General features: G+C 37.4%; 1 protein-coding gene across 1 annotated transcript in view; it reads left to right on the top strand.

The window, feature by feature from the left end:
• Positions 1-14,726, top strand: part of GALNT5 (polypeptide N-acetylgalactosaminyltransferase 5) — a 43,691-nt gene extending 28,965 nt beyond the window's left edge. The window contains exons 6-10 of the mRNA XM_004743890.3: positions 582-699; positions 1,690-2,013; positions 7,028-7,108; positions 9,909-10,070; positions 13,017-14,726. Of these exons, the coding sequence (XP_004743947.1) occupies positions 582-699; positions 1,690-2,013; positions 7,028-7,108; positions 9,909-10,070; positions 13,017-13,160 (829 nt within the window). The 3' untranslated portion in view covers positions 13,161-14,726. The remainder of the gene's footprint in view (positions 1-581; positions 700-1,689; positions 2,014-7,027; positions 7,109-9,908; positions 10,071-13,016) is intronic.
• Positions 14,727-15,488: the final 762 nt, after the last annotated feature.

Raw genomic sequence — 15,488 nt, 5'->3', positions numbered from 1 at the left:
AGGAGCTACCTCTATCATCTAAGAATTAAATCCAATTATATGACATGCTTTAAAAAGTTTTGCCACCTAATAAGCTGTCAGCAAACTCTGTCTACAGTTGAGGCAGTAGAGTGGAGTGAGAAATCATAGAGTCAAACCAGACCACCTAAAGTGAACCCTGATGTACATCATAGTAACCTGTGACCATTTCTTTATTTTAGTTTCTTAATGGTACATACTTGTAGGATTTTCATAAAGTCTGAGATAGTACATATATAATACAACTGTGCCTGGTACTCCCTTTGCACTGTTAAATAAACATTGTTAAAAATAACCTATCTGGAGAGTTTGTGCCAGAAAGTAAAGGGCAAATAAGAATTCTACTTCCAAGCCCCATCCTTCCTGACACTAATCAAGCTCTGCCACCATGAACCAGGGAATGATGACTTCAGGGCTATTTGTGACTCCATTCTAAGACCTCCCCATGCTTGGTAGCTATTTTGAAATATCTCTTAATGCCATCACAATTGCACAAGGGACCCACTTGAAAAGTGAATTCCCATGACATGCAAGCTTAAAAACACAAACATTTCTTTTTGTAGGTGCCCCGTCATGGCAGGTGGATTGTTTTCTATTGATAAAAATTACTTTTTTGAACTTGGAACATATGACCCTGGGCTTGATGTCTGGGGTGGAGAAAATATGGAGCTCTCATTCAAGGTATTACCAAGTGGTCCTCAAATTCTCTCTACAATTAAGACTTTATCATTTGGTTTTATTTTACTAATATAATTAGATATGGGACTGCCTCAGGGAGGAAATTCCACAGAAATTTTAGGGCCTCTAGATTAATGTTTTAATATCACAGGTTAAATTTGGTTGAATCAATGGCTCTCCTGAAATTTATTAGAATTCCCTAGTATTTTATAACACTGTTTCTACATGTGACTATGGGGGAAATAACTGTCTGCCATTCTGTATAAGTGCTGTGGGATTCATACTTCATACAAAATATCTCCAGGAATGTTTTTCTAGTATATCAGAAGTAACGAAATCACTGAGTAACGGGTCATGTTAGACTGCGCAAGTGACAGAAGTACAAAAAGTGCCTTTAGAGCAGGCCATCAACAGGCAATGGTGCAGCAACTTTGGACATTTCAGATAGCTCTGGGTATTTATAACCATTGATCAACAGCTAAGCAAGTCTTGGCAGCAGCCAGAGTAAAGAGAATCCAAAAGGCAACTGCTTTCCTGAGGAATGGGGTGATATATTATAAAAGGGGTATTATTTTGAGCTCATTTTCAAGTTGTGCTCCATATGGGTCATCCCAAGATGAGAAGGGAAAGTTGAAAACAGAAATATATACTCCTTTCCTTAATCCAACCAAAAAAGGAATCCATATTCCATATTTTACACTTTGGGATTCAGTGAGAATTTCTTCGTAAAATAAGAAGGACACTACAGGGTAGGGATATATATATATATATATATATATATATATATATATATATAACGAATCCTAAAATGGTCCACAGCAATGTACAAAACTAAATAAACCTGTTGAGTTTAACTTGAAACTATTGGACAAAACTACTTCAAACTGGAGGCAGGAGGGAGTGGTCACCAGGTGGTTCTTTGTTATTGTTAACTAACGCCCATGATTTGGGGACATCATTTGATAATTGATGTTTATTATCAAACTGTTTCAGGTGTGGATGTGTGGTGGTGAAATTGAAATCATTCCCTGCTCCCGAGTGGGCCATATATTCAGAAATGACAATCCATACTCCTTCCCCAAAGACCGGATGAAGACAGTAGAGCGGAACTTGGTGCGGGTTGCTGAGGTCTGGCTGGATGAATACAAGGAGCTATTCTATGGCCATGGGGACCACCTCATAGACCAAGGGTTAGATGTTGGAAACCTCACCGAGCAACGGGAACTTCGAAAAAAACTAAAATGCAAAAGTTTCAAATGGTACTTGGAGAATGTTTTTCCTGATTTGAAGGCTCCCATTGTGAGGGCTAAGGGTGTGGTAAGTTCAAGCAGCAATTAAGTTCTGACTCCATAAAAATAAAGTTTAAAAGTTCTTGAAAATGTGTGGAAAAGAATAAAGGTTTACATTACAAGTAAATACCAAGTACGAGCGCAGATGAGAGAACACTGTTAAGGGTTAAATATAGGTGAACTTGAGGGAAGCTTTTAGGCATTCAGGTTCATTGATTACCTCAGCAAATATCTACTGGGTATCAATAAACCAGACAGCATTTCAGAACCATACTATAGGGTGATGTATAAAGCAGACTTGATTCCTATTTGTGGAGCTTAAAGTTGAGTAGGGAAAACAAGGTACGAGTATGTAATGTTTAAAAAAAATAGAACGGCTCTCATTTAGGGAACTGGTCTTAGGGATGAATCTTTCTAAGGTAGAGTATTCAACTTCGAGGAGATGTTGAAGCCTAGGCCTGAAAGACAGGTGTCAGCCAAGCTCTGAAGGAGAGAGTCTTAGGCAGAGGATGACCTTTGTGCAAAATCTCTTAAGATAGATGACTGTCCAGGCCCTGAAGAACTGCCAAGAAGATGAATGTTGTCAGGGTATGAATGAGAGGAATGGGACGATATGAAGGGGAGCAGAGAGAAAGTCCGGTCACATAGTCCTGGCAGGCAGGATAAGGGTCTTCCTTGCTTCCTTCCTTCTTCCCTCCTCCTTCCTCTCCTTCCTTCCCTCCACTTTTTCTTTTTCTTCCTTCCTTCCTTTCTTTTTTTTTTTTTTTTTAAGTTTTATTTATTATTTGACACAGAGAGAGAGGGAACACAAGCAGGAGGAGTGGAAGAGGGAGAAGCAGGCTCCCCACTGAGCAGGGAGCCTAACGACCTGGGGCTCGATCCCAGGACCCTGAGATCAGGACCTGAGCAGAAGGCAGATGCTTAACAACTGAGCCACCCAGGCATCCCTCTTTCTTTCTTTCTTTCTTTCTTTCTTTCTTTCTTTCTTTCTTTCTTTCTTTTTCTTTTTCTTTCTTCTTTTCCCGCCCCCTCTACCGAATGTAACAGGAGGTTATTGAGTAAGGTTAAGCAATGGGACGACATGATTTAATTCCATTTTTACAGATGTCAGACGGGTTGAATATAAAAGAAATTGTCAAATAATGACCAAAAAAATTCCAGTGCACAGTATAATGTACCAAAAGGGGAAGAAACCACACAAAAGAGGTTGGACAGAGTACAAAGCTAAGAAATTAAAGCAAGAAAGCAGAGAACCTGGATGAAAGCCATTTCAAACCCATTCTAGGAGTGGGGCTTAATTTGAAGAGGATGGCAAGACATGAGGTTATTTACCGTAGAATGGGTTTAGAAGTGATTAGTCAAGCCTTGACCTAGAGCTCTTTCCCAGTCATGCATACGGTTTATCTGCGTTATTATTTTCTCATTTATTTTTATTTAAAAATATTCCTGGCATTATTTCATTTTCTTTAAGAATTTTCTTCTTCTTCATAAAAGAGGTTCTAAGACTTGATCATCAGTAAGCCTGCTTTTTGGGCCATTTTTGTTCAGTTCTCCCTAGAAAGTGAATTGTACAAACCAATCATTCTCCGCCTAGGAAATTTCCTGATGACAAGGACTTAGTAGAGCCATTCTCCCTGACAGTACAGGGGAGAATTCTGGAAGAGTATGGAAGAGAGGAAATGTAAAAAATTCAACTGACAAACCAGTACATGTGACCTATTTGTATGTAACATAATGTAGTATAAAATTGTCATTTTTATAGGTCAAAAGAGAATAGCAACTATTTCTGGTGGTTCAACCTGGTGTCTTTTTCTAAGTAACCCATTAGAAAGAATATCCTGGATTTATACACTGTTCAAAATTGTGTCTGTAAAATAAATTTACATTTTTCTTTTTTAATTCTAACTCCTGAGTAAGAGAAAAAGAAATTCTCACCATAGTAATTTTTTTTCCTGTCCTAACAGACTCTCAGCAAGAGCATTACTGAACTTTAACCACCAGAGGGAACTAAAAAACTACCTTTTGCCTCCTCTGTGAGATTAATTTATAATTGCATTCCCATGAAAATTTCTGAAACGCTCTTAAAACAGCCTTCCGCTGATGCTTGAGCTATAATATATTAAAATGCAGAAAATATTTTTAAATTATTTTTAAAAATTCTATTTGTTGCTTTCCTTACACAAATCATAAAGAAGATATCATTTCCTCCCTTCTGAAATAACCAGTAAGGAGCATTATTATTTTTTTATTAAAAGTTATTTTCCAGACATTTCAGACTAAGATTAACTTGACCATTATTTTGGACAGTTTTGAAAAGTCCCAAGAAAATAAACTCTGCAGCTTTTTGTTATTTGCTCCACATTTTCCTTTTTTCAACTAATTTAAGAATTTAAATCCAGTGCAAGGTCTTTTTTTTCCTTTTCATTTTTTTATAAGAACACATCAGATCTTTTTGAACCACAAATACTTAGTGAAAGAAAGAACCTCACTAATAATGTGTCTTTGTATTGAATTAGATGCTTAGCAAATAGCCTATAGCCCAAGGTTTAGTAATTCTGTGATAAACTGTGGGGAACTCCACCTCCTCAACTGGAAAGTGAAATAATTCAAAATGGGTGATTTAAAATTTAGATACTGACTGATTTTTTTTTCAAAAAGATTGAAATGGTTTACAATAAAATCATAAATATAATTTCTTGAAAATAAATGAAGAATCAATTTTTAAAACCATTCATAATGAGATAAAAAGTAACAACTCTTTGGGAGTTCATGAATCATTTCTATGTGAAGAAAAGTAGTTTCTCCAGAAATTTCTGGTAGGGAAGAAGGGAAACAAATCTTCAGAGAAAGCGAAGCGTGGCAGAAAGCAAGGGAAAGAAAAATTTCCCCCTCTATCTAATGCTTTTCTATGCTTGGCAGACGGGACTGTACAAAATAAATACAAAGAAATCAGTTAAACCAGGGGTTCCCATACACTGCTTTGGGCAATGTTAGTTGTGCTGCCAGAAATAGGATCCCGGGCCAGATACACTTGGCAGCCGCTCACGCTGCATTCCCTCGTTCATGTTTAGCTCTCTGGAAGTTCTGTGAGATTCTGGAGCAGTACAACCTGTTCGGCTGTATTGAAACCAGGTTTCTAAACCCGTGGGAAGAGAGAATGTTTTCTGGGTAATCCACAAATACAGAAGTTTATGTTTATCTCTGTTAAAATCCAGAGAACAATTGGAGCACATTTCCTTTCTTTAATCTCCAGGATTATCCTACGTTCATGCATTTCTATTAAATCTCTTCTCTGAAGTTAATTCCTTTTGTGCGTCCTGACCACTCCATTTACTACTGGTGGATAGTCTCTCCCCATATTTGTCACTCTACATTGTGAATAGAGCTTTCTTTGAAGATTTCTGATGGAAATTCTGTCCTTCTAGATTTGTTTCACATGCCAGCTACCCAAGAAGTAACCAATCTGGTACTTGTTGTTGTTGTTTAAGATTTTATTTATTTATTTGAGAGAGAGCTGGGTTGGGGGGGGTGAGCTGGCAGAGGGGGCAGAGGAAGAGGAAGAAGCAGACTCCCCACTGAGCATGAGCCTTTTGCTGCAGGCCTTGGAATTGAGTTGATGTGGGTCTAGATCCCAGGACCCTGGGATCATGACCTGAGCCGAAGGCAGATGCTTAACCAACTGAACCACCCAGGGACCCCCAACCTGGTACTATTTTTATGGCTGTCAAAGTTCCTATCCAATGGAAGTAGAGTAAACTTGTATCTCAAACCCAGATGAAGGTCCACAGAAGGTTCAGATTCCCAAGGGAGACTCTAGCTACCATGTTGTCTCCCTGTGCTACGGGGTAAATTGTTTTTCCCAGGACATGGTTCTACTGAGGGTCTAATTCTTTAGTCGTCCATCTTTATGTGAAAGACTGCAGTTCCAACCCTCTGGCTTACCCATGTTTTTTCTCCTGTCCTTAATAATGTTGGTCCCTTGCCTACCAATATTTGCAGTTTTCCCACTTTCTAAAGGGTTTTGTTTTACTTCATTTTCTGCATTTTCTGGTCCCCGAAGATGCCCCTGATTTTCTTGCAAGCTAAGCTATGCATGTAAAAGGGAAGGCCACCCCAAGAGCACCCTGTTATAAAGGCTTTCAACTCTGAGCTACACAGCTATATCATACAACACCCTCAGAAGAGGAGGGGGCACAAATAGTGTCCTTGCCAACATAGACTTCGCCACCTCTCAGCTCAGAAGGCTTTTCTGAGTGTAGACTTGACTCTACACTGCTCTTCCAGAAATCTAAGAAGTCTAAATTGCACTATTAACTCACCATCTCGTTAGCCTTGCCCAAGATGTCAAAGGGGGCAAGGGAATCAACATTTTTCTGCATTAAATGGTGACTTATAGAAAGCTACCTCCATATTTGACCCTGCAAATCCATTAAAAACCTGGGGGCCTGCCAGAAAGTGCCTTTAAGGTTGGCTCTGTATTAGCTTTCATGACTTTCCTGTAATGAATTGTGGCTTGCCTGAGTCATTAGGAAGATTCTGACAGGGAATCAGCTGGAATCTGCTGTTCTTTGAAGGACTCAATTTATCTATGATTCAGTGCCTAAGCAGTGAAATTGCTTGAAGGGGTCAGACCGGGAACAGAGCCCATAACTGTTGGCTTGATTAAATTGCAAGTCTGTGCATTGACTTTTAATGTATGCATCAGAAAAACTTGAGACAAGAAAATAACTACTTTTCATGTTACCTTTTGCTCATTCTCTATTTAGCATTCCAGGCAAGGGTTAATCAAAAGCTTCTGTTTGTTGGCTCTGAGGCTGAATCATAGGCTTAAATTGACAGATTGAAGCTGTACTTTAGCAAGATTACATTATGTCTCTGTTAGAGATAGCAACCAATAAAATCGTATAGTGCTAAGTAATGCTAAGCTATCAACTTAACTATCTTTTAACCTTATTATAGTTTTATAGTCTGTGCTTTCTGAATGTCTTGTTCTACTTTAAAATATTTTTTTCTTAATGCATATTTTATATTTTGTTCCCTAGCTTATTAATGTGGCCTTGGGCAAATGCATTTCCATTGAAAACACCACAGCCACTTTGGAAGACTGTGATGCGAGCAGCAAGGTACCCGCTGGGCTGGGTTTTCTCTCTCATCAAAGACACAGTTGATAGAAGGCCCAGGTGTACCTGATAAGTGCAAGTGTGGTACATTTACTGCTCACTTGAGAAATTCATTTTTGCTGTACAAACAATAATTAATTTATAAATTGCTGCATGATCATAAGGTTGGTGATAAGGTAGCCCACCACTCAGTGTAAAGATAGTGACTAAGGGAGTAAAATTGTGCATACCAAAGTCAACCCACCTGGGACCCAGTTCTTGCTCCATCACTTTCAAGTGTGTTAACATTGCAAATCCTTTAACTTTTAGGTAAACAGCAGTTATAACAGAGCCAACCCCTAAATCAGGTTTGCGGATCAAATTATGTCATACAGATGAAGCATATAGACCAGTACTTAACCCTCAGTGCTCCATAGACGCTTACTGTTCTAATAATAAAGACAAAAAATGTGAAAAATAAAAATTACATCTAAAGGAAAAATAATAAAGGAAATAAAGGCAGAGAATATTTTCAAATAATCTAAGGGAGCCATTTTGTTGATTCAGTTCTCCTGAATCCATATTGAGAGTAATGCAAATTACATAATCCATGATCCATGGTGGAAACCCTTCAACAATCTCTGACAAACTCAGAAAACAATGGGAAGGGGAGGAAGGAGAGCCAGGGAGACCAGCTCACCAGGGACTCTGCCGAGCTGGAGGTGAGCTCTGAGTGGTGGTACCTCCCTCTTCAGTGTATGTTCCCCACCCATTCTCATTCTGTGCAGATATTATTGGTTTGGATGCCAAATAGAACTCATAGAAACATCAATTCATGAGTAGAACTCAGCTTCCTAAAATTGTAGATCACTCTTTGGTAAAGAAATTCTTTTGTGGTTAGAATCTAGGTTTCCCCAGGCTTACCTATTTGCTTTGACTTAAGAGATATTGCTTCTATTTCTGACCACATCTCCCCTCTACCTCTGAATTAAAGCGGGAAAGACATTTTTGTCCTCTCTGTTGCTACAATTCAGCTACAGACTGTAAACTTGCGGCTGAGGAAGCTCTTTCTTAATTAGGAAAGAGAGGAGGTAGAAGGAAGAGAAACGTGTCAGAAATCATTTGAAAGATACAACTCATATTAACAATTCAAAGAGGAAATAAAATCATAAATTGCAAAAGAAAACCACAAGTAGTCCAAATTATATGAAAGTAAGGTATTATTTAATTCAATCCATCAAGACGCATTCTTCTTGTGATTTTCTGTACCTGATTAACCAGGATTTTTTCTGAAGATCCAAGTTGTGGTCTGGATAACCACTGAGGCTCTCAAGGGGAAACTGGGAGGCAAAAGTATGAATACGTAGCCCCTGCTTTCCACAAACCCCCATCTCCCTTTTTGTCTTCTTCCTCATTTTTAGCTTGTAGTTTGTTTTAATAACAAAAAGTAAAGGGACTTGGAGGAAGTTAATTTATTTTGGCAGAATTAATGAAGTTTAATACCAAACCAGTTTATAGCATTCAACCAAAAAAGCTCGAAAGGAATAAAGGCTGAGGATTGAACCACCAAGCCTTAACCTTCACTTTACCTAGAAAGTCCCCTTAGCTATTAACTTTTCAACCGTTTGAGATGTCCCTTTTAAAGGTAATGCCTAGCTTCTCTTAGTAGCCATTTAACTTCCTTTTATTATGACATAAGACCATGCTTCTCAATTTTTAATGTGCATACAAATCACCCGGAAATTTGTTACAATATAGATTTCTGATTCAATAGGTTCCTGGTGGGGCTGGGATTCAGCAGTTCCAGCCAGCTCCCAGGTGATGCTGTTGTTGGTCCAGAGATTACCCTTTGAGTGGTGAGATCTAACCCAATGACATACCTGATGATCTAAGTTAAATCTCAATTACATCACAAATGATTCTCTACACAAAGGCATTTAGATAGATTTTTACCAGCCGTCTACTTTTTTTATGTTCACATTGGTGAGAAAAAACAAATTTCCTGCAGACCCACAGACTTAGAATAAATTGACCAGGCAGATGATACTAGGGTGTAAGTAACTGGAAAAATTACTTATAAAAACTGAAAACATGGTTCCATTACCTGAATCAGTATTTATTTTAGACATTGGCAACTCCCCAAAACCGGACTTCTCCCAAGAGTAGTTCTTACAAACCACAGGATGCTAACAGAGCAGAACCTGATAATTCTTTCTGCTATCAGCAAAGAAAGATTTTTAACCTTTCTTTAAATAGGAACATTTTTTTTAGCCTTAAGAAAGATTTTTAACCTTTCTTACAAAACCTCCAGGAATCCAGTAATCTGGATAGTCTTAAACAAAGAAGCATAATAATTTCCACCAAAGCAATTTAGGACTGTGACTTGGATCTCCTTATGGCCCTAATGGCTACAGATGGTTTGAATGTTCCACTACTTCAAGCACCTGTCTAGGATTGTCTAGGATTGTCTAGGATTCAGACCACCTGAAATAACCTCCATTTGCAGATATACACTAACTGTACTAAATAATTATTATTATTGCGGCTCACATTTATTGAGGGCTTACAGTAACTTCACAGTCATTACCTCAACTCTCTGAGATACTCCCTATTGCTATCCAACTTAAAAATAATAAAAATGAAATTAAATATGGTAATAATATACCCATGCTGTCAGAATTGAAAGTGGCAATACTGGGATTTGGGTACAAAACATTTGACCCAAGTGCCTATATCCTTAACCATCGCTAACCAAAATGTTTGGCAGAGACCCTACCTGTATCTGCTGCCTAAAGTGACCTTCTCCTTGTTCATTTCCCGACAGCTTCAACAATTCAATTACACCTGGCTAAGACTTATTAAACATGGAGAGTGGTGCTTAGCTCCTGTGCCTGAAACCGGGGCCCTGAGGCTGCACCCTTGTGATAATAGAAACAAAGGGCTAAGATGGCTGCATAAATCAACATCAGTCTTCCAACCAGAGCTGGTAAGTAAAATATGGGTACCTCTTCTTTATTGCAAATCCAACTTCCGGTTAAATGGGACGTAAAACTCCCATTGTCCGCGTCCTCAGTCAGAAGCTTTCAATGTGTTTATGGCAAAAGAGGCAATGTAAAAAGTTCATACAGAGAGATAAACAGATATTTTTGCAAATTGTCAAGTCCTTTTATTCTTTTACAAAATTTATTTCAAATCTGTTATTTTTTAAACACAAGCCACCCATTGCTTTGGTTATATTGCTATCAGCATCTTTGTTTCTATAAGTCATTCACTTCAGTCAACTAACAATGCCAAAAATCCTGCTTATGGGCTAGAACTGGTTCTCCCTGGTTATCAGAGAAGCCTGAAGGAAAGTACATAGGGAAAGCAAGAAGCAGTGTTCTTCCTATAAGCTTTGCACTTTAGAATGACTCTGCTTTTCAGCGTTCTAACTCCTTTCCATAAAGGGAGACTTTTTCTCACCCCCCACCTCCTCATTCCCAGAGACCTGGGCCTCAACAGGTGGTGGAGGCAGCTCCCACCTGCTTGTCAAGAAGCTGATGGTGTGTCTCGTGCACTTCCCAACATCACATTCAGTGACATCACCCTGAAAGCTTGAAACCAGCCATGGTGGGAGGAATTACACAACCCTATGCTACTAATCCAGGGATGTTTTTCCAGAGGTCCATATATTAATACTTACCAGTCCACCCCTGCTATATTCTATTCACCTTCAAAATGATAAATGTTAAAGTTCTGATCGGTTTCCCCAATTCTATTTTAACAAGATACAAAGTGATAAGTTTTGGTGTAAGATCTTGAGGTGACAAAAATAATTTCAGGTCAACCTTCTTAAACTTTCTATTATCTCACTGCAAGTGACCACCAAATCCACAAAATACATTGGGTATATGAAGACCATCATTTTGCTCAGGGTTGTCGCCAAAGTAAGCACTTTGTTTCCCCCTTGGAGTGCATCCATTTCTTTTGATGTCACAATCAGTGACTACTCCCTTCATGGCATTTTTCTTTCTACTTGGGGTCAACATCATATTTCCCAGTCTTTCTCCCTTTCAATCTTCTCTGCTATATTTCAATTCCTTTTGGGCATTTTTTTTTCTTTTTAGTGATAATGACTACCATTGAGTTATTTAGGAAAATTAGGAATTAATAGTGTACCAGTTACTAATTTTATGTTGCATAATGTTGGAAAAATCCATAAACATCTATCAAATATTACCTTCTGCTTCCTTAACCTTATGCCAAAGAAAGCTGGAGGCTGGGCCAGGGGTGAGAAAGGATGAGAATGAGAACACATTTTTAATCTCCGGAAATGAATCTGTTACCAGAAAAAAATTCAAGCTAGTTAGAAAATATGTAGGAGGCAGCAGCCCTTAAATCACAAAGTTCTTATTTATAAACGGGGTTGGCCCCATTGAGAACTTAAGCCTTCATTAGCTGATTTTCATATAGGCTTAATTTTGGTCCCTCTAAATGGCAAGCCAATTAGTAAGACAGTGATTTAATTAAGATGGCAATAATTCAATGTTTCCCGATGCTGTTTGTGCTTATGAAGTTGTAGCATGTCACACAGCTGTCTTCTTCTGCCTTAAGTTCCCCTTTCCATGCTACTAGATGTCATGGAGATTAATATCTTGATAATAGTTTTCCCTATATTTTCAGTGTTTTGGTAATTTTCATACTAAACCTCCTGAGTCCTCCATGTCTTGTTAAGTCTTTAAAAAAATAAACAGAGCAAAAGACTGAATAACAGGAACATGTCTTTCCCTTTAGCATTAGGAATTGAGAGCTTCTTAGAAGGAAATAGGGTAACAGTGAGTTTGATCCTGAATACCAATGAATTGTTAAAATTATACATTTCTAATCTGCATTTAAAAGATATTCTCTAGGCCAGCCTACTCCAAGTGTTATGGATTATAGACCCCTAAGAGGAAATTCTTTCATAGGTAGTTCCTATGTACTGTGACATGGAATGACCCTCCACCACTTGTCCCTTCATCAAGTATCTTTAGACTGGGGACAAGTTATTCAATTACCTCTTTACAATCCACTGGCAGAATGTTGTAGATAATCCAGGATGATTTTGCTCAAGGCCAACTCCTTTACAAAACCGTGAGCACACTCAAACATCATATTTCCAAAGTCCTACAAGGATGACAGTGGTTTTGTAGGAATATCTTTAAAATACACTATTATGAAATTACCCCTATTTGTTATATTTTTTAAAACATTTCAAAATAATATACATATAATTAAGATTATCTTTGTCATAGTCATGGAAAAAACGAGAGGATTAATAGGTAAAAAAATTATAAAGTCATGAGCAAGTTCTAAGTTGGTTATCTATTATTTCTAGGATATTCAATAAATATTAACAAATAATAGAACTCTGAAATACCTTTGATCTTTTTCTAATTACATCTGGATTTTCTGAACATCAGGCATTACATATTATCAGATATTATGGTGGATAGCTTATAAATATATACATAATTTCTGGCACTTTGTATTCTAAGTTTGCTTTCAAAGGTATGAACTTAATTAAGAAATTAACTGACTTGCTTTTTGTGATGGTTGTTTTTTCATGACCACCATCAGTTAGAGAGCCATCGTCTATCAAATATAGCAAATGCCATATGGAGTTATTTCTTTTAAATAATACAGTTACCAAACCCATCAGAAAATAAATCTTTTGTTTCCTCCCTAAGGAAGTCATAAAAGTCTTAAAAGCCCTGTAGCTTAAAGAAGTGAGAAGTTAGTTTGAGATGGAGACAAATTTAATACAGTCCAAAGACTATATTCCTGTTGTTCATTTAGTTCAGAAGAATTCCTAATAAATCAAAAATAAAAATTTTTTATTAGTTTTCATTTCTTTATATTTCAGTTGTCAAATTCATTCTGTGGCTCATTCCCAGATCCCTTTTCTTTCCAGGTGAATCACATTGTTTTTGGGAACTATCATCATCAGTTGTTATGCTTAGAAGGAAACATTTCTCAGAAGACCCTGAAAGTTGCTGCTTGTGACCCAGAGAAGCAATACCAAAAGTGGAAATTTGAAAAATATTATGAAGACTAAAGAACAACTAATATTTTTTATCTAGTAAACCCATTAGACACTGTGAAAATGACAGTGGACATAGGGACTGTATTTCTCCATGGTAGTTTACATTTTCAAAATTAATGGCATTTGAATAGGAGATTTAAAAACCCGCAATATTTGAGAACCCAAAAGTGAGCTCAGGGAAACAACCTAACATTGAACTGGAGCCCGTCTTCAGCTCTAGGTGGCCTTTTGAATTGCATGCTTCCTGCCCTGTACTGGATGGACCTCAGCCTGCAAACTTCCCCATGCAATCAAACAGGTAACAGGAAATACAGGAAATGAAGCCAAAAGTACTTGAGGAAGTACAATGATATTCATGATGAGTGAGTTGGATAATAACCAGCTCTTTTGGCCCATAAGTAGGTATAATCAATGAGAACCTACACTTTTATTTGCTTTTTTTTTTTTTTTAAATTAAAAGTTGAGTTCCAATGACAAAAAGACCTCAGAAACACACAGCTGTCATCTTGGTGAAGTCCCTCCCAGCGACACGCCTGCGCACCTAACAGTTTGAATGAGTATCGGTTATCATACTACTCAATGGTAGGACTTTGATCTAGATGACTACATAAAGGTTTTTGTTTTTTGTTTTTTGTTTCCCAATCTGAGTCAGTGGAAAAAAAACTTTAAGTGAGGAAGTCAAATGTTTATTCAGTTTCAGATATGGACATGGTTTCAATTCATTTTGTGCTTTTAAAGCTACACTTTTAAGAAACGGTCATACTAGTAACTTTTAAGACTTAGGTGGATATTTTAAAAAAGAAAAAAGAAAAAAAAAAGGCAAGGAGAAAGAGGCTAGGCCATAAGGCACTATAGTCACCAGAAAGGCACCAAAAATACACTTAATTGCAGTGTACTGTAAGACCAAATAAAAGGAGCTGAAACGAATAAAGCAGCGACAGAGCACTAACAATTATTAAAGATTTATACAAAATATGACTTTAGATTTAACAGCATTCACAAGGATGAAATATGCTAAAAGTAAGCTCTAAAAGATTTCAAAGTAGGAATAAAATGAAGTAAACATAATGAAAGGGGAAGAGAATGAGGTAAGAAACCCTCTGGAGGAGAGTTAAGAAAAAAATTGACCTAGACTTGCCAGAAATAAAAAGGAATCCGGCACCTCTGTGGGGTGGGGCTGAGAGATAAGGCCTTAGGTGCAGGTCTGATGATAACATTGATAAATCTGAGGAAACAATATCTCATCAATCCACATTGAATTCCTAACCTTACATATGCCAGTATTTAGGCATACCAAAAGAGAGTCTAGAAATCCTAACATCCTTTATATTCATTTTTGGTAAGAAAACTGATTCCCCGAAAACATATTACATAAGAGTCCTACACCAGTTAGAGATGAGGATTACAATTTGGATCTCTAGAGACAGGGCTCAGTTCACTGCCCCAGGCCGCTGGCCTAAATAAATCTGTTCCACAGCATTCTTAAGAGAGACATAAACATTTTTGCTGGGTTTGGGTGTCTGGAGGAAAACCGTGCTATATGCTTGTTAATATAAAAATGAAGCTTTGTTCAGTTGAGCTGGTGGTTAAACTGGGCATCTTTAGTTCTGACTTCCTATTTAAAATTTAATTTTATCTCCCAATTAATTGCACAAAAGCAGAGCTATAGCTATGACTCAGAAGGGGAAAGAATTCTGCCTATTTGCATCATATTTAAGATGTTTTATTTAGATAATTGACATTGCAGATGAGATAAGAGAATGACTAGAAAATGAGATAATTCTTTTCAAAACAGAGCCATATGGGGGATAAAACACAAGTCAGTTGCCAAAGGACTAACTGAATTGCTGACCAAACCGAATGTGCTGAGTGCCTCATACAATTTTTTGTGTAACTGCAAAAATGTTGAAAGGTTTTTTTGCCCCGTCTGAAGACGCTTTTTATTCAAAAACAGTTTCCACAAAACACATCAAGTCTGTTCAGAAAAAGACAAATTATGGTTCAGAAACACTTACCTAGGGGCATAGCAATGAAAGAAATTAAAATGTTTTCACAAAACAAAAACAAAAAAACTACAGTCTGTTGTTCAGAGCGTGCTCTTCCTGACTTCACCTTGACTTAATACAAAGCTATATGGTTGTCAATATAGCAAAGGATTGTTTCCATACATGACATGTTTGTTCTTGGAAAAAATTTTTAAAAAGAGCTTTTTCCATGTATTTGCTCAACTACTCTTTTTTTTTTTTAATGAATTCCCACTTTTTTTTTTTAAAGATTTATTTATTTGACAGAGAGAAATCACAAGTAGACAGAGAGGCAGCCAGAGAGAGAGAGAGAAGC

Source organism: Mustela putorius, unplaced genomic scaffold (genome assembly GCF_011764305.1).
Source record: "Mustela putorius furo isolate JIRA1106 unplaced genomic scaffold, ASM1176430v1.1 tig00003869_pilon_pilon_pilon, whole genome shotgun sequence".
Classification (NCBI taxonomy): Eukaryota; Metazoa; Chordata; class Mammalia; order Carnivora; family Mustelidae; genus Mustela; species Mustela putorius.
The sequence above is the reverse complement of the archived record's forward strand: the minus strand, read 5'-3'. Positions and strand labels throughout refer to the sequence as shown.